Source organism: Amia ocellicauda, chromosome 14, assembly GCF_036373705.1.
Source record: "Amia ocellicauda isolate fAmiCal2 chromosome 14, fAmiCal2.hap1, whole genome shotgun sequence".
In the NCBI taxonomy this organism is placed as follows: Eukaryota; Metazoa; Chordata; class Actinopteri; order Amiiformes; family Amiidae; genus Amia; species Amia ocellicauda.
In genome coordinates, this window is record NC_089863.1 from 15,531,179 (window position 1) to 15,550,805 (window position 19,627).

General features: G+C 40.1%; 1 protein-coding gene across 1 annotated transcript; it reads left to right on the forward strand.

The window, feature by feature from the left end:
* Positions 1–603: 603 nt before the first annotated feature.
* Positions 604–8,972, forward strand: LOC136768842 (tryptase-2). The gene is made up of 5 exons (XM_066723224.1): positions 604–810; positions 3,487–3,697; positions 4,173–4,444; positions 5,084–5,226; positions 8,459–8,972. Exons 1-5 carry the CDS (start codon positions 759–761, stop codon positions 8,618–8,620), a joined length of 840 nt encoding a protein of 279 aa, XP_066579321.1. The 5' UTR covers positions 604–758; the 3' UTR covers positions 8,621–8,972.
* Positions 8,973–19,627: the final 10,655 nt, after the last annotated feature.

The window sequence follows — 19,627 nt, forward strand, 5'->3', positions numbered from 1 at the left end:
GACAAAATGTTCACTTGCTGCCTAATATATCCCACCCACTGACAGGTGCCATGATAATGAGATTATCAGTGCTATTCACTTCACCTGTCAGTGGTCTTAATATTATGGCTGATCAGTGTATGTTTGGTTGTATGAAAGGTAGACTGTCAAATGTGTTTGGTTGACTACTGTATGTAGATACTTTATTACCATCATATATATTTGTTATTGTACGCATTTTGCTGATATTTCTTATATGCACTAATCATATAAAATGTAAACATCTGGTGTTTTATCGCAAAACGAACCGAGCTCACTTGATTATTGCAATGTGAACATAAGTGATCTGAGTCCTGAGAAAACATGAAAGTGAATCACAATCACCACAGTTTGTTTCTAAACATAGATACATTGTTTCAAAGCAAACGAACCCCTATATTCCAGGTATGTATGAAACATACTGATCATGAATCTGCTGCCAAAATTGAAATGGTTTACACTGAGCCCTGTGAAAAGGACATTTTTTTAAATGTATGTTTCATCAGAGTGTGAGTCAGCATTTAAGTACACCATATGGTGTGTGTGTGTGTGTCAGTTAAAGAGGAGTTGGTTTGAGGACTGAGGGCATGTCAGTGGGCATCTTCCTGTGACACTGAGGTCTATATTAAGTGCAGTGAGGTCCAGTAGAGTGGGGGAGAGTCAGTGCTCTGTGTCCAGTGAGCTGCAGTAGTTGTTGAGAGTCAGTGCTCAGTGTCCAGTGAGAATCCAGGAGGATCAAGATGCTTCTCCTGCAGCTGCTTTTTTGGGTCCTGCTCCTGAACACCTACAAAGGTATGAAGATTCATTGGTGGTATTGGGACTGAATCTGTACTGTGTTCGGTGTACTGTAGGTAAATTGTTCTCAATCCCTTGCTCTGATATGCTTTTCATTAAGGGTTTGTTTAAGGCATTTGAATAACCTGACAATTAATTTGTAGTTCTATACAGTTATTGTTTTGTATTCTTATTTCTATGTGTTTTGTCTCCTTAAATACCAACATTGTAATAGACCTCTTTGGTAACACAGAGCAGACAGGCCTTAGTGTGCCATGATACACAATATTAATGACAAAAGTAAATATAACTGCAAGCAGCAATGTAGGGGGCCAAGTATATCTGTATGGATATGGCATATGACAGTGCTAGTTTAACAATTAAAACTAATCTGTGATTTATGACAATAGGTGTAATTTGATTTGCTCATGGTGGCCACCTTGTTCTATGAATCAGCTTACCTTGAACAAACCTGATAGAGGACCTAGCCAAAGTCATATGTGCACATTTTCACTTTACTACGCCCAGTGGTTTCAGAGAGGAGAAGATAATTTAATATTTTTGATTCAACTTGAACAAAACTGAATAAAGATTATAACATAGCTTAATGCACCAAGTTTCTTGTGTCCAATAAGCAGTTTCAGAGATTTCAGTTTGAATATTGTCTAAGAATTGTCACCACATCATATGATGTACAACCTCTTTTCACAACTTCCTATAGGTATCTAACACCATACCATGTTTCTGTTCAGTAGTTTTCATGTAATGGTCATTTTAAATATATGGTGGAAACTATAATGTTGTTTTGTTGCTTGCCCCCCTAATGACAATAGTGATTTGAACAGTTGATACATTAAAAGAGAATGAAATAATGACTCAGGTGGGATTATGTTTAGTTTGTCTCTGTGACAGGGCACTTTGTACTGAGCTGCCAAACATCCCAAACTTGCCAGACCCCCACAAACTCCAGATGCTTCTGAAACACAACTGCGGTATTCTCCCAGGAGAATCAGGAGTTTCTGGGGGTTCTGTTATTTTGGGGAAAATATATGTATCTTAAATTGTTGATAATCTGTGCCTTGCAGTATGAAATGCAGCTCTGTCTGCACCTCTCATAGTTGACAGTGGGAGCACAGCCTGTCCTCTCTGGGTAGCCAGGTCTGCCTGTGCCAGCTGGTCTCAAAGGCCAGCCTGTGCTCACTGAGCCGGTATCTTGTGAGGATCTGTCTGTGGACTGTGTCATCCATCAGCCTGGTCAGGTGATTCCAGATGTCAGGGATGTAGCCCACACTGAGAACCAGGTGAAACTCAGGGTTGCTGTGTTTCAGCATCTCGTTGGAGATGCCATCGGTTCCCGCAAGTTTTCCTGGGCTGCAGCGCTCACAGCTTCTCCTGCAATTCCTGCAGTAAGGGAGTCCAGGGGATTCCACTCATCTTTTCATGCAAAATCCAGTTTCATTCCATACAGAGTCCATAAACAGATTTTACAGTGTTGAATTTTTTCATTATGGATTGCCAAATCTTCAGGTTTTGACTTATTGAAATTGTTCCACTTTTGTGTAAATGAACTCCTTGATTATTGTCAGTTGCATCGCAGTTGCAGATGTAATGTTCTTGAATGGCCTAAAGTTCAAAATGTTCAACTTTTGTTGCCTTATAGCCTGGACTTAAATGCATTAAAATAGTTGTTTTTTTCCTTACTTGAGTACCATCAGGCCAGATGTGTGGAGTGCTTCAGATATTATGGTCAAATACACACTTTGATCAGTCTTGGCCATAAGCCTGTACCTCATGCAAAGTTGCCATGAGATGTAGCCTCTCGGAGGATGTAGTCTCCTTCTTGATATTTAACTTAAGCCCTCAAACTCAAACAGAAATGGTTGCAGCCTTTTTTGGCAGAAAGGTCTGTGTGATAGGGTCAAATACCTAATCAAAATGGTAGCAAATGTGCGGTAACAGGTCTGTGTGAATGGAGCAGGAATAAGAGTGCCGGCATATGACGTGTCACATCCTTGCGTTGTTGTGACGCAGTATGTCAGCTAACTGGTGTAGCCAATCAGAATAGGCTTCAACTTCAGACATATCTGTAGACTGCCATGGATCATAGGCGCAGATAACATTTTCAGAGCATCCTCAATCTAGCTTCGTATTGCAACCTGCGTTTTGCCAGCCCACACATTTTGGTTTGCATCTCAAAACACAAAACAGAGCAGCAAACAAAGTTCCCCCACCTTGAGCATCACCTTAGTGTAAACAATGGAAGCATGAAACTTGTTATGTCTTGTGATGTATATCTGCTTATTCCAGCAGTTTTTGGTTGAAAGGGTACTTGTTGGTATTTGTTAATGAAAGGGGCTTTAGATCAGTCCAGTGTGTCTTCCATGGGAAGAGATAGGAACTGCAGCAGAAGTGACATCTCTGTTGCTAATTCAATGATTGATTTGGCCTGTTACTTGCTGTGCAGGTAGAGGGTGTGTCTGGGGGTGGGGGGGGCAATGGGGGTGTCCAGCACCTGATTAGTCACCTTGGGGAACCAGGCAGAGGGGAACTCTATGTGCACTACAATCAATGAATAAACCTGCCTGAAGAGCTTGCTGTTCTGGGTAAAAATCATCTAAATTGGAACATCTCACACTGTATCTTTATTATTACTGAGTTGTTATAAGTCTGTCATGTCTCTATCTCTCTGTCCAGTGTCCAGCCATCCACATCTTCGTCCCCATCCTCGTCCTCATCTTCATACTCATCCCAGAAACTCCATAGTGGGGGGTGAGGATGCCAAGGAGGGACAGTGGCCATGGCAAGTGTATCTGGAGATTACTACGATGGATGGATACCAAGTCGGTTGTGGCGGCTCCCTGATCAGTGACCGCTGGGTTCTCACTGCAGCGCACTGTGTGAAATTGTAAGTGTCCCTCGTTCTGTGTCACACTGTACCTGAGATGGGTTCACCCATTGAACTACACCCTTATTGACCCTGGTGTAATCGTATCGAACTCAAAACTCCAGGAATACAATGGAATATTGGAAGGAAACTACGCTTACTTTTAAAGGAGTAGAATACATTATTTCCCTGCCATAAACGTAATGATTGACCTACAAAGTTACTGTGTGACAATCAAAGAACATTAACAACACACAACTTGTACGGCTCTAGGCCAGTTTTCTCCAGATGTATTCATTGATACCAAAAATGCACCAAATCTTGAACATCACATTCACACAGTTTTTAGTTATGACTCACAGAACACACCTTATAGAGTCACTTGAGGTTCTGAAGCCTCGGTCTGAGTAACACTGCCTTCATCACTGCAGACATGGTGGCATATGAGTACCCTAAATCACAATAAGAATAACTGTATCAATCATCTGTTCTTCAGCCCCTTAAAGTGGTGGGAATCTGAGGTGATCCTGGGGGCGCACTCACTGGATGAACCCAGTGAGCATGAAGTGAGACGCACCATGAATAAGGTCATCTTCCATGAGGAATATATGGACGTCAAAAAAGGCTTTGACATCGCGCTGATAGAGCTCAATGCCACAGTGACCACCAACGCTTACATCAAACCCGTCACGCTGGCTGGGGCTGAAGACGAATGCAGCGTGGACTGGGAATGCTGGGCTACAGGCTGGGGGGCTTTCCTGGAGGGTGGTAAGGAAAAAGCTGCAGTCATTGGTTTCTCTCCTCCTCTTTCTCTCCCTCTCTCTCTCCATGGCTCTCTTTCCCTCTTCCTCTCTCACTCTCTCCTTCCCTCCTTCTATATCTTTCCTTTCCCCTCTCCTTTTTTCACAACCCTTTATCTCTCCCTCTTTTCCTCTCTCTCTCTCTCTCTTTCAGATAACATTTTCTAAAGGCTTACAGCTACTATGCATAGACTTGGATCAAATCAAAATATACTGCCAAATCTCAAATGGATCAGGTGTCTAAGTAAAGAGTGACTTCCTAATAATATATGAAAAGATTGATTAAACGGAGATCAGGTATGCGTTTGTTTTGTGTGATGTCTATGGTGATAAGATCCCCAGGAGGATGAAAAAAATGATAAACTTGCAGGCTTCTGCAGGTTCTGTGAGGGTGTTTATCATGGTGGTGAAATGTAGAGTGAACCTGCAGTTTAGTTACCATCGATGGATGCAGAACACGGGCAGTTCTGAGGTTGAGGAAAACTAGTTCTGTTTCCTTTTCTCACTTTATTGACAGTATGAAGTAAAAATCTCTCTCTCTTTCTCTCTCTCTCTCTCTCTCTCTCTCTCTCTCTCTCTCTCTCTCTCTCTCTCTCTCTCTCTCCAGAGCCTCTGCCAGAACCTAAAACCCTACAAGAAGTTCAGGTCCCTGTTGTCCACAATGAGCACTGTATGGAACAGTACTATGGGCGTTTTTTTATCTTTCCAGAGATGATGTGTGCTGGGGAAGAGGGCCTGGATTCCTGTCAGGTGTGTTTTCCTTTGCAGTTGTTAACACTTGAAAGAACCCTTGCTTCACTGACCATACGTCTCCATGCAAGATTCAGTTGGACAAGACTCTGAAAATATATTTTAAACAGAGGTGTAAAAAGTATTCAGAAGTCATACTTAAGTAAAAGTAAATATATTCTATCAAAAACTTCGGTAACAGTGAAGAGTACTCAAGTACCAAAAGTAAACGTAAATTGTGATTTTAGTAATAAAGTGAAAGTGTTTGTGTGTGAGCCTTATAAAGGGGGCACACAAGAGATTAATTTGATGTTTTAATTCAACATTTTATTTTCCATAAATTGTCAAGGTATTTTTACAGTTCCTCAATTTTATCTTGAAGAAAACAGTCTGACAAAAATAAATGTTATTAGGCTAATATCTGGATATTACTTTCATGTGTATTCAGTATTAATAAATGGCAACATTGTGGGGATTTATATAAAGAATTAAATTTTCTTAGCAAACTCACTGTTCACACACACACATACACATATGCATATATCCCAAACAGTTGTATAATAAAACATAAAACAAAATGAACAATATAAAATATGTACCCCTGTAGTGATCACGTGTTATAATGTAATCTATTGAGTTTGAAGCTCATAACTCAAAATGATATATCTCTAAACAGTAACATGCACAGCTTAGCGGGGGGGGGCAGTGGCTGAAACAAATGAAGGAGCACTTTGGTCTCAGGGGGGTGGTGGGGGTGGTGCTGACGAAGTGCGGCCCAGCTTCCCAGTTGCGGATCACAGCATGGATGGGGGGAGGGGCGATCGGGACAAAGGGGGCACTTAGGAAAAAAACGACAGGGGAATGAAAAGAGTCAGCAGCTCGATACATCCCTGTATCTGAATATAACTCAAAAGCATCCATGCACTGCAGCGTCTTCACTGCCATGAGGTGCTGACCCAAATAAGACAAAAATATATAATGAAAAAGGACTCTTGTATTACAAAAGTTTTATTTTATTGAATAACAATGCCTAACACTACTGTCTTCATCAGGGCTATAAATACCTAATAAGTGAGAGTGTGACTACAAAATCATTTTTTCATTATATACAGTATATAATAAATATAAAATTTGACGTTACACATTATTATTTATTAATACTGTATATGTTATGCACAACTATCATTAAAATAGAGCTGCTGTGATGTTCACCCACGCAATGTCTTTTGAATGGATATGTTTGTGGTATAATATACAATGATACAGTAATGGATATTGCTGGAGCTCATTAATTCACTTCTCATTGTCCACGTGGTTTGTTATGGGCACGCGTGTATACTGTGCGTGTTTCCACGTGGGGTGACGCCACTTCTGATTGGTCAGATTCTTTCCAGTTGCGGAGAAAAAATCTAGAAAGTAGACAGTTTAAATCTTAGCGATGCTAGTTTTCCTTAAAGCAGTGTGGAGCTGCTATTGAAATACAGGCAGCTCTGTGATTTCCGCTTGTCCAGTGTGAACCACCAACACACTTTATATTCATGTCTGACACAGAACGAGCCTTTAGAAGGATGCGATTATTACTAATTTTATGAAACTGTTAAGGTCAGAGACATGGACCACATTAGGGAGAGTGTAGGCTGATCTCTTTCAAACCCCCAACAGCCTCTGAATGCTCAAAAACAGCCTTTGTTGATGAATGCATGCATCAGAACTAGGGTTGGCAGTGCTCCGGGTTTGCTGGCTCCGGCTCCGGAGTGGCTTCAGAGATTCAGCTCCAACTACAGGCTGCTTTTAACCAGCTCCAGCTCCGGAGCCACAAAAAACAGTGCAAACTAGGATGCGAAAGTTATAAATAATGATTCCTTTTTTACATCCATTATGTAAATAACTGTTTAACAAAAACAAAACATTAATAACAAACATCTACAGCCTACAGTGACATTCTAGGTGATTTTGCACTTTCAAATTTGTAGTAACAGTTTGTGGGAGGCCCTTTCCTGTGTCAGCATGACAACCCATGCACAAAGTGAGGTCCATACAGAAATAGTTTGTCGAGATTGGTGTGAAAGAACTTGACTGGCCTGCACAGAGCCCTGACCTCAACCCCATCCCACCTTTGGGATGAATGGAAAAGCCGACTGTGAGCCAGGCCTGATCGCCCAACATCAGTGCCCGACCTCACTAATGCTCTTGTGGCTGAAATTCCCTCAACAGTGTTCCAACATCTAGTGGAAAGCCTTCCCAGAATAGTGGAGGCTGTTATTGCATCAAAGGGGGGACCAACTCCATTTTAATGCCCATGTTTTTGGAATTAGATGTTTGACGAGCAGGTGTCCACATACTTTTGGCCTTGTAGTGTATGTACTTTGACCCCCTGTCCAGTATTTTCGGAAGATGTCCGGTTATTTTAAGTACTGTAATCTATTGAATATGTCGTTAAAAATGTTATCAGTGTACAATTTGCCCTCAACCCCCCCCCCCATCGTCGTCTAATTGCGAGCACCCCCTCTAGGTTGACATTTCGCAAACCCCCCCCCACCCACCAGGGGTCCAGTATTTTCGTATCTTAAAAGTGGCAAACAAAGTGCAGGGGGCCTGACTCTGCATGTGACCTTAACTCCCTGGCAACCAACTTTTGGACAAACTAGTCAGGACATTTCAGAAAACAGACGGCTATAAAATGAAGCTCCGGAACACAACTAACAAAAACTGTCCAGCTCTGCTCCAGCTCCGGGTCCTGCACGGCCAACCCTAATCAGAACAATCAATAACTCACTCTGCTGGGTCCTTCAGAAAATAGAGGCCTGCCTCTGAAAGGGTATATTATGTGTCGCTCAGTGCGGAGTATCAGGTCCGGCCGCAGGTTCGAGTGGTTTTATCAGGAAAACAAAGCGCTAATGCGCTAATGGACGAGAGAGGGGCGGGTCTGTGCTGCGGATCCGGCTCACTGATTGGCTCACTACAGCGCTGCTCATTGTGCTACAGCAGGATTGGTCACAAGTATCTAGCAAACCTGAAACATGTTAATTCCACGTATATGTATGTAATTCCTCTCTCCAATTATAATAACGAATCATCTGTGGGAAATGTAGTGGAGTAAAAAGTACATTATATTGTTAGTAAATGTAGTGGAGTAAAAGTAAAAGGAGCCACAAATAAAAAATACTCGAAAAACCTACTTCAGTACAGAAACAAAGTATTTGTACTTTGTTACTTTACACCCATGATATTAAACTTATCTCTCTTTCTGCAGGGTGACTCTGGGGGTCCTCTGGTCTGTAGGAAGACTGGGCAGCCCTGGGTCCAGGCTGGGGTTACCAGCTTTGGGGCCGGCTGTGGTCAAGAAGACTCTCCTGGGGTCTACACCCGAGTGTCGAGCTATCGAGACTGGATCAAGAAGCACAGTGGTGTCTGAGGCCCCTACTGAAGCCCTACCAGGCTGGCTCACTGCACGCTCTGCTGCACCCAGATCTGCTATCTGTTCATATCAGCAGTTTATATCACCTCCTTTCTCCTTGTGTGCTCCTGCCCTGTGATGTGTTTACTACTCTTTCTCTCTCACTCCCTGTGCATGATTACTACAGATCTCTCCAACTCCATCTCTCCTTGTCTCTCTTTCACGCTGTCTGCAGATCCTACAATGTGTTCATTCCTGAGGGATGTTTGATATAATTTGCTGCTCTTGGCTCTGCTCTGGTATGAGAGATCAGTTGTACTGTGACTCTGCTGAACAGCTCAATAAAAACGCAAAGCATTCAAACACCTATTCTGGGGCTTCACTTCTTCATTGATTTTTTTTTCCAGTAAATTGGAGCTGCTAACTTTGTCCAATTAAGACAATTACACAGTTGAGATTGTTAGAAGCTCAGGTGACGAAAAGGCAATGAAAAGGAGTAAGACTGTAAAACCTTCACATTAGTTCCAAAGGCAGATAGTAAAACTGAACTTACAGAAGACCCCAAAGACAGAAGCTGGGGTGCCCTTGGATGTGCCATTAATGTTCCCCAAATCACTTTAATTATTACAAATCAGCTTTCATCCTCAACATTAATGAAGGTAAAGGTAAATATTTAGTTAATTGTCGTTCTTGGTGTAATGCTGGCCTCTGGTGGGAGTAACACTTAAAGCTAGGGTCTGCAATCCTGAGAGGCCAACAGTTAGCAGCTTGTTCTGAAAGCACAGAGCCGCCCTCGCTTCAGAGCGTCTCCAAAGCCACGCCCCCTCTGTCACACATGCGCACACGCACACAGAGTCTCGGCGCCGGGAGGAGAGACGTGCGGCTGGAATCCATCGCAACAATTTTTTACATTTAGACCACTTAAAGTATTGATTGCTATCAGGATGTGAAGAGACTTTCAACCAGTATAACAAAAATGTTTCTGGAAAAGATTGCACACCCTACCTTTAATATTACATAGACAACACTACAATGCAAGTGCACAATATAATAACTAATTGTCCTCCTTCCCTTACACAGTTCTTATCACTGGTTGTCCGATCCAGGCCGGTTTTGCTGTTTCTGCACTTTTGGGTCTGCTCTGTTTCAGACTCTGGTCCTGGAGGGTTGCCAGGTCTTCTGGTCATTGTCCCAACAGGAGCTCCCGATAACTCTGTTCATTTTGTCGTTTTAGTAGTTAAATATAGAAACTGACATTTTATTTGTACATCTGATAACTTGTACATGATATGTCGCTTACTCAGGATGTTGTAACCACAAAATATTTCAGGGTGTGGAGAGAAGACATTATTTCATGTCATCCATGCCAGTAAAGGAGCTGAGCGCTAGACTGGAACAACAAGACAGCAGTGCAGTCCCCCAGTCCCCCAAGACCAGATTTTCTTCTTCTTCTTCTACTTATAATAACAATAATAATAATAATAATAATAATAATAATAATAATTATTATTATTATTATTATTATTATTATTATTATTATTATTATTATTATTATTCAGTATTAATGATTATAATCATTATTATATAAAATTCATATTTAACAATAGAATCACTTTGGACTGTGAGCTACACAAAGTTTAAGAAAAAGGGTGTGGTCAACAAATCATTTCAACAGTAACATGTAGAAACATGTGAAGGTATTTGTATTTTTAATATTAAGTAAACTGGTTGACAGTTAGTAAGCAATATTTATGTTGGCGGCTGCGCAGTTACTCCCTAATGATTGGACAGCAGTCAGAGCTGTGACTCCGCATTGGTCGGCAGAGAATCCCCTGGGAGATTTATGGCCCGCCTCTACTCACTCCTGATTGGTTACCTGTCTAAAGCAAGGTACATTCTTCGACTCGCCTATTGGGTAGAACTCACAGAAGACCTTCAACGGAGAATACCCTACAGTTATAAACACAGTCATCTCGAAACATGACTGTTTATGAAGTCACCCATGCTTTTCAATCAAACTAGCCTTGCCTAGAGCTAACTTCATCATTGCAATTTCACAGACCTGTCAAATCATATATATGTAGGAGGTGGGACTGATCATCAGTGGATGATTGGGCGTTAATAAGGCTTAATTATTTCAGATCGAATAAAAGCCATGTGCTTCCAGGCCAGGAGAAGTGTTTGTTTCTTCTGGGTCCGTGTGTGTACTTTACTGTGACCATTACTACTACTCTTTCATTCCCTTCCCAGTGTGATTGTTTTAGAGGGATCAGTTGCTTTATGGAGTTTTCTGTCTTTATGACTATGGGTTGAAGTGGACTGTTATGGCCATAGATAGTCTTCCTTGGAGGTAATATTTTTAGGTTGTTTCTTTTGGTCTGTTTTAGTTGTAGTTGATACTAATTGTGTTTTTGTATTACTTTGTAGGTTTGTGTCAACCACCGTTTTTTTATATTTTGTTTTGTATGGAATTTTTCTTAACGTATTGTTATAGCTGTTATAATTGTTTCCAAACTAGTGGCACTAAGTATTTTGGGGCAGTCGAGGTATTGTTAGTGCTTTTGGGAAACTGTTACTTTATATTTTTATTTTGTGCAATTGTCCATCTGGTTAGAACTGCTTGCTCTGGAAATGCAACACTATTACATCAGTGCTTGAAGAGAACTCAAATGTGAAACCGGTATTACGCCAGCAGTATTTGAGTCAATTATGTGTGTTAACTTTATTCATTTTACTGGTGTGCTGTTTTTTCGATTTCTTTTTAATACTTTGTATTTCGTTGCATTTTCTTTTGGGTTTTCTTGTGATATTTGTGGGGGATTTGAGTTATTGATGCAGGGACAATTTTCTGTAATCGTTCCCTTCTGTTCGAGTATCGTTTTAATAGGGACCAACATCTCTCTCCTGTGTGTGATTGTAAATAGAGCATGCTACTTTATAAGCAGTTACATCTCCCGATTAACGACCTCAAAACTACTCGCTATCCATTAACTTACAACAGCGCCAACTCTTCGATTTTAACACACCAACACATTTGCGTTTTTTTTTGCCCTACCTTTAAAAATGAGCAAGGTGATTGGCCACATAAAATGACTGTCAAGTTCCTTCTGCAGGTGACTGGCTGCATAAAATGATTGACAAGTATTTCCTGCAAAGTGATTGGCTGCATACAATATGATTGACACTTAATCAATGACCACTGCAAGCGTTTCTAATCCTGTGTAGGCGTAGCTTGGCATATTACGTTATATTACGTTATATTTGTGAGTTACCACTCGCATATTTTTGAGTTGGATAGTTTTAAATCACTGTCAAAATCAGTCAAAAATACGTCACACAGGTCACAGGCTGAGATGTGGATTGTGGAACAATCGATGAAGGTTTAACAGCGCATACCTTTTATTTCACAGACAACATTTAATAGTCAATGTAGTAATTTATATGCATCAAATTAAAAATGATTGTGTGTAGGCTAGTTTTTTGTATATTAAATGATTCCATCTTTTTTTCTACTTAATTTCTACAAAATATCTGGAAGAATTCCACTTGATACTGATTTTCAAAATTAGAAATCGGAACATTGAAATATTAATAAAACAATTAAGGCACTTATAACTAGGGTACTACAGGACATAAAGGATCTGCTGCTCTTCTTGGTGCCAGATACCACAGCACACCTTCAGAGGTCTAGTGGAGTCCATGCCTCAACGGGTCAGGGCTGTTTTGGGACATACACAATATTAGGCAGGTGCATAATGTTATGGCTGATCAGTTCGGTGTATTCTCCCACAGAGAAATAATCTCGCAGTTTCTTCATTAAAATGCCCATTTGTGTTACTTAAATATCCAGTCACAGCCTCTATGTTGCTAACTCGTTGTAACTAACATGGCAGAACTTATTCTTAATTACAGTTAAAACATGTATTTAGTATTCTGAATACACTCTGGGATCCATAATGTCAGCATTTTTGGATAACCTCCACATAAGCTTAATCAATTACAAGTGTTTGCTAAATGAATGAATCCCACCGTAACATAATTTGTGGCCATTATTTTGCATGTGATTCCTTTAATTAAAAAAGACAACACTTGTCACTGGGTCAGGTAGCGATTGTATGAACTGCATTTGTTTTTTCAGGGATGTGATTTATTTCTGCAGGGTAAATCTAGAAAACTCTGATTTGTGAAGAGTAATTGAGCATCTTTTAAACTAGGGACCAGGGGGGCAGGGAAACTGCTAGTAGGAAAGTCCTGAAGTGTTTGTACCTCAATGCCAGGAGTACAGTGAGGGAAAAAAGTATTTGATCCCCTGCTGATTTTGTACGTTTTCCCACTGACAAAGAAATGATCAGTCTATAATTTTAATGGTAGGTGTATTTTAACAGTGAGAGACAGAATAACAACCAAAAAATCAAGAAAAACGCATTTCAAATAAGTTATAAATTGATTTGCATATTAATGGGGGAAATAAGTATTTGACCCCTTCGACTTAGTACTTGGTGGCAAAACCCTTGTTGGCAATCACAGAGGTCAGACGTTTCTTGTAGTTGACCACCAGGTTTGCACACATCTCAGGAGGGATTTTGTCCCACTCCTCTTTGCAGATCCTCTCCAAGTCATTAAGGTTTCGAGGCTGACGCTTGGCAACTCGAACCTTCAGCTCCATCCACAGATTTTCCATGGGATTAAGGTCTGGAGACTGGCTAGGCCACTGCAGGACCTTAATGTGCTTCTTCTTGAGCCACTCCTTTGTTGCCTTGGCTGTGTGTTTTAGGTCATTGTCATGCTGGAATACCCATCCACGACCCATTTTCAATGCCCTGGCTGAGGGAAGGAGGTTCTCACCCAAGATTTGACGGTACATGGCCCCGTCCATCGTCCCTTTGATGCGGTGCAGTTGTCCTGTCCCCTTAGCAGAAAATCACCCCCAAAGCATAATGTTTCCACCTCCATGTTTGACGGTGGGGATGGTGTTCTTGGGGTCATTCCTCCTCCTCCAAACACGGCGAGTTGAGTAGACGCCAAAGAGCTCAATTTTGGTCTCATCTGACCACAACATTTCACCCAGTTCTCTGAATCATTCAGATGTTTATTGGCAAACTTCAGACGGGCCTGTACATGTGCTTTCTTGAGCAGGGGAACCTTGCGGACGCTGCAGGATTTCAGTCCTTCACGGCGTAGTGTTACCAATTGTTTTCTTGGTGACTATGGTCCCAGCTGCCTTGAGATCATTAACAAGATCCTCCCATGTAGTTCTGGGCTGATTCCTCACCGTTCTCATGATCATTGAAACTCCACGTGGTGAGAACTTGCATGGAGCCCCAGACCGAGGGAGACTGACAGTTATTTTGTGTTTCTTCCATTTGCGAATAATCACACCAACTGTTGTCACCTTCTCACCAAGCTGCTTGGCGATGGTCTTGTAGCCCATTCCAGCCTTGTGTAGGTCTACAATCTTGTCCCTGACATCCTTGGACAGCTCTTTGGTCTTGGCCATGGTGGAGAGTTTGGAATCTGATTGATTGATTGCTTCTGTGGACAGGTGTCTTTTATACAGGTAACGAGCTGAGATCCCTTTAAGAGAGTGCTCCTAATCTCAGTTCGTTACCTGCATAAAAGACACCTGGGAGCCAGAAATCTTGCTGATTGATAGGGGATCAAATACTATGTAGCGTAAGGTACACTTATAAATTTCAATTTAAGAAGTGAATTTATAGTATCACCTTATCACGAATCCTGGAATCTTGTAGAACTCAATTTCTGTAATAATTGGACACAGACACCAATTCCAAAGTTATAAATTGTCAAATTTATTCAAAAACAAAGACTAAATGTAGCACTACACTAATTATACAAAAGGGAAAAACTAATTAAAATTCAACTCTAGATCAACAAATCAAAGACAAATCACTTCCGTGACCAAATCAAAGACCATGGGATCGCATATGATAACACACAAATCGTTAAACAAAAAAGGTTATAAACACATTGACTACAATACCGGTTAGTAAGACGAAGGTGAGTCTCTCGTTAGTATTATTAGTCAGACATTAAATAACTACGCAGGTTAGTATTTATGTCAGGTAACTTCTCGTTATATATATATATATCAGTCTCATTTACGTTTAGGTGCCAAGAAAGATCCTATCATTACTTGTTACCACAATTTCCCTTAACTGATTATTATTCAATGATTAAGGATAGGCAGGGCCACCAATAATCTAATGTCTATTAACTTGTGTCAATTTCAGACAAAACAGTTACACAGGAATGAGAAGATATTTCTCGGCGTTGACAGATTTTATTTCTAAAATTATCAACAAAACAGTTTAATGCAACACACATTTATATTTAAGAAAACTAAATGATATTACACATTCTAGAGTTATGAATCACAGATTAACATTTCTAATTGATTTCTCAAATGTCATGAATCATGAACTCCAAACTGTTAAACTTATCTGAACTTCGTCGCAGAGAGGCCTCTCTGTCTTCGGGCTCAGATAACAGCACACGGCACGAGGTCCGTGTGGTTTGGAACAAAGGCAGTCCGGTTCGGCTTTGTCCAAGAACTTCCACTCAGTCGATGCACTTGGAAGTTGGGGTTTCGCAAATGTAGAGTCGTTTCCAAACAGATTTTCCACTGGTTTGAAGGCTCCAAGGTTGTGCACAAAATCTTCTTTGTAAGCAGGGGTTCCACCATAGTTACTTGAGGACAAAGTCTTTGAGGAAAGCAGGGCCCTGTTTGTTCCAAGGGTCAAGTTTCTTAAGACTCAAATAGCTATTTAAATGACTGACACTTTCGTATACAGTCGACTTAGTCAATTGTCCAGCTGTAAAACTCCACTGATGTGTCTCGATCTCATTGCAGACCAGGTCTCTGGATCAGTGTTTGACAATGACCAGTTTGATGCTATTTCTTTTATATTATAGGCACTGTAGTGTAGAAAAGCATGTTTATTGCATTGATGTACAGCTGTAATAGAGACGCAGCCATTTCAAAGCGCTTTCACGTTGCATAATACTATAGCTATGTCATATTTCAGTTTCCTGCTAATTTTATAACCGGTTCTTTGTTTTATAATTGTATATGTCTGCTAAGATATGTGCATACTGAGTTATAAAATGTATTGTGTAAAGTTTGTTTTATTATTATTATTCTTGTGTACATGTGCAGGTTTTGATACATAATTGAATAATGGCAGCTGATCCAGCTCCTGTCTGCCTGTCCTGATCGGCTCAGCGAGTTTCTGACGATCCCTGGAATTCAATCATGAAACTCTAGAAAAACTGTTCATGCAAATCTAGAACTACTTAAAATCCGTTAAAGTGCGTTTCATAAGCCCTTACTGTTCATTTACTGTTAATTTCCTGGCTGGCAGTGTTAACATAATTGTTCGATTTTTGTGTGTGAAGAAAAATAACAACTACAATCGAAAATAGAACCAAATTGAAAATGTGTGGAATCATTACAGCCCTATTAGTGAGCAAACATTTGAAGAGCTTCGTGGCAAAATGTGATAATGAAGCCAATTCCACACATAATTCAGGTTCATGCTGTGGATTTACTCCTAGAGTGTACCCTTTTCACGTAGTATACACAGTTTAATCTAAAAAGAGTTATATGTTTTGTAATCCCAATGTTAAAAAATGGTGACATTTGACTTTCCTGATTTATATCAAAACGCAATATATCAATTTTAGCCAATCAGCATCACACTCATTTTTGAAAATAACAATGATCTCTGAAATGGTAAACATTCACACGATCATAATGAATACATCATTCAGCAATGTTGACAACATATCAGACAATATCAGAAATTGCAAACCCATACTTAATAGCAATTTGCTTTTTGGAAAGAGTTTCTGTAAAATACAGTGGACAGACTAAAATGCATGACAAAACGGAATGCCCAATGACAGAAGGACAGTCTATATCTCCAAATCCCACACAGGAATCCTAAAATCCTGAATACGCTTTCTTTAAAATAACCTAATCTAAGTGGGTGGAATATATTAGGCAGCAAGTGACATTTTGTCCTCAAAGTTGATGTGTTAGAAGCAGGAAAAATGGGCAAGCGTAAGGATCTGAGCGACTTTGACAAGGGCCAAATTGTGATGCTAGACGACTGGGTCAGAGCATCTCCAAAACTGCAGCTCTTGTGGGGTTTTCCCGGTCTGCAGTGGTCAGTACCTATCAAAAGTGGTCCAAGGAAGGAAAAGCGGTGAGCCGGTGACAGGGTCATGTGCGGCCAAGGCTCATTGATGCACGTGGGGAGCGAAGGCTGGCCCGTGTGGTCCGATCCAACAGACGAGCTACTGTAGCTCAAATTGCTGAAAAAGTGAATGCTGGTTCTGATAGAAAGGTGTCAGAACACACAGTGCATTGCAGTTTGTTGCGTATGGGGCTGCGTAGCCACAGACCAGTCAGGGTGCCCATGCTGACCCCTGTCCACTGCAGAAAGCGCCTGCAATGGGCACGTGAGCATCAGAACTGGACCACGGAGCAATGTAAGAAGGTGGCCTGGTCTGATGAATCAAGAGTTCAAGGTGTTGACTTGGCATCCAAATTCCCCAGATCTCAATCCAATCGAGCATCTGTGGGATGTGCTGGACAAACAAGTCCGATCCATGGAGGCCCCACCTCGCAACTTACAGGACTTAAAGGATCTGTTGCTAACGTCTTGGTGCCAGATACCACAGCACACCTTCTGCAATATAGATTAATAGGCAGTCAATCCTATTTGTGTTATGTTTTCAATATCCCAGGCCTGTCATTCCATAGAAAGCAGCTGTCATTCCATGTCATTCCACTTACATTTTTTATCTGAGGTTATTTTAAAGAAAGTGTATTCAGGATTTTAGGATTCCGTGTGGGATTTGAAGATACAGGCCGTCCTTCTGTTTTCCCCATTGTAGTCTATGGGCATTCCACTCCCCATTATAGTCAATGGGTATTCTGTTTTGTCATTTGTTTTAGTCTGTCCGAAATAAACTAATAGTAAAGTTATATCAACACATATTTGTGTTCTAGGGAAGGTGGTGTTGTGATTTTATTTCTATTTATTTATTTAAGTATCAGTTACAGCCATTTAGAAATAATAATAATAATAATAATAATAATAATAATAATAATAATAATAATAATAACACAAACTTTTAAATCAATTAAACTGCTACTTTATTGTTACATATATCTGCATATCTCCAAGCTCTCGATTACTTAATTGAACCCTTAATTGAACTAATAATTTCCTAAATCAGAGCCTTTTCACTATTTTAAACAACCCTTTTATTACCCAATTTAAAAAGTCATATCTAAGCAGATTTGTACTTCAATTAAGGTTCAATTAAATAATTGAGAGCTCGGTTGGAACAAAAACCGGCAGGGTATGGGGTCCTCCAGGACCAGGGTTTCGAACCACTGCTCTAAGGGGACCCAAACCATGCCAGGAAAATGCCCCCGACAGCATAACAGAGCCTCCGGACCCCCTCACTGTAGGGGTCAAGCGGTCAGGCCTGTACCGTTCTCTTGTCGCCACACATGCACTCGCCCCCTTGTCCAGAACACGAGCCAGTTGACCGTCTGTGTGACTGAAGCTCCTACCATTCGTACCCCAATAATGACCCCTCATTCAAAGTCACTTAGATCCTTTCCTCTTGCCATCTTGATCCAAAATCGAGGTCTGCTGGGCCTGTTCAGCATTAGTATACATGCCACAGAGCATGACAGGATGTTAATTGCTTAATTGTATCATGCAGTACACCTGTTTCGAGGCATCTGCATTCGTTATGTTCCTCCACTAATTTATTCAGGTTTTTCCTGTGTGTGTGTATATATATGTGTGTGTGTTAGCGTTTGCTTAGAGATCATGTGACAACGCCTTGTTAAAAGTAACTATGTAATTTGTACTCTGAGTACTTTTTAAATGAACTACTTTTTACTTTTACTTTAGTAGTTTTTTAAACCAGTACTTCTACTTGAGTAAAATCTCATCAAAGTAACAGTACTTCTACTTGAGTAGGATTTTTCAGTACTCTTTCCACCTCTGCTCAGCTTTACTGTCCAGGATGTAAGACCTCATATATTGTATACACTTGTGTAAATTCGAATCTGTAAAATGTATTTGTGATTTGAATTGCACTGTATTATGTACATTTAAATTAGTTTTATGCGTTGTACTGAACTGTATTTTTGCACTTTGTATTGCACTTATATTTTGTAAGTCGCCCTGAATAATAAGGGCGTCTGCCAATAAATAAATAATAATAATAATAATAATAATAATAATAATAATAATAATAATAATAATAATAATAATAATAATTAGTAAAACAATCATGGAAAACAACACAATAAAAATGCAAAGGTGGGGTTGAAAAAGTAAGTCCCCACAAAAATTATATATTCAGGTCTTTGGACAATTATTATTATTATTATTATTATTATTATTATTATTATTATTATTATTATTATTATTATTAATTGTTGTTGTTGCACACTTTCACAAAACGCTGATACTCTTAAGGCATGCGAGGGGGATGTAACTTCTTTTGTTTATTCATGATACATTGTAGAGGTTGGTGATTAATAATTGAGCAACATTTTAAATTGACAGCAACAGGATAACATCAACAAAAATGTATTATAGTGCCCCATATAGGCGGAAGTGTCTCAGGGTGCTGCACAATTTCTGTTTTCCTTTAATTAACACTTCTCTGTTGAAGTAATCCATGTAATTTAGTTAAAATATTGCTTGGCTGTTTCTACTTGTCACATCTTCATCACCATTTATTAAAGAAAAATGTACAAGGACACTTTCAAGCATCCATTTAAGCTATTTTATTTGTGTTGTTTGCACATTTACTATAATTTAACATTCCTACTAGTTACCTAACATCCAGTAAGATGATGCCAGATAGTTTGTTGATTAATGTACATGCCAGCCATATCAGTTCTTTCCAGCCCTATTCAGCTTTTGATGAATAGGAACAACACCATATAATATTTCATATTTTCTT

Bases quoted from the DNA above. Each gene is read 5' to 3' on its own strand.
- LOC136768842 (XM_066723224.1), top strand. From the start codon at position 759: ATGCTTCTCCTGCAGCTGCTTTTTTGGGTCCTGCTCCTGAACACCTAC. The intron at 4,445-5,083 runs GTAAGGAAAAAG...CTCTCTCTCCAG, and splicing joins GGGGGCTTTCCTGGAGGGTG to AGCCTCTGCCAGAACCTAAA. The intron at 5,227-8,458 runs GTGTGTTTTCCT...CTCTTTCTGCAG, and splicing joins AGGGCCTGGATTCCTGTCAG to GGTGACTCTGGGGGTCCTCT.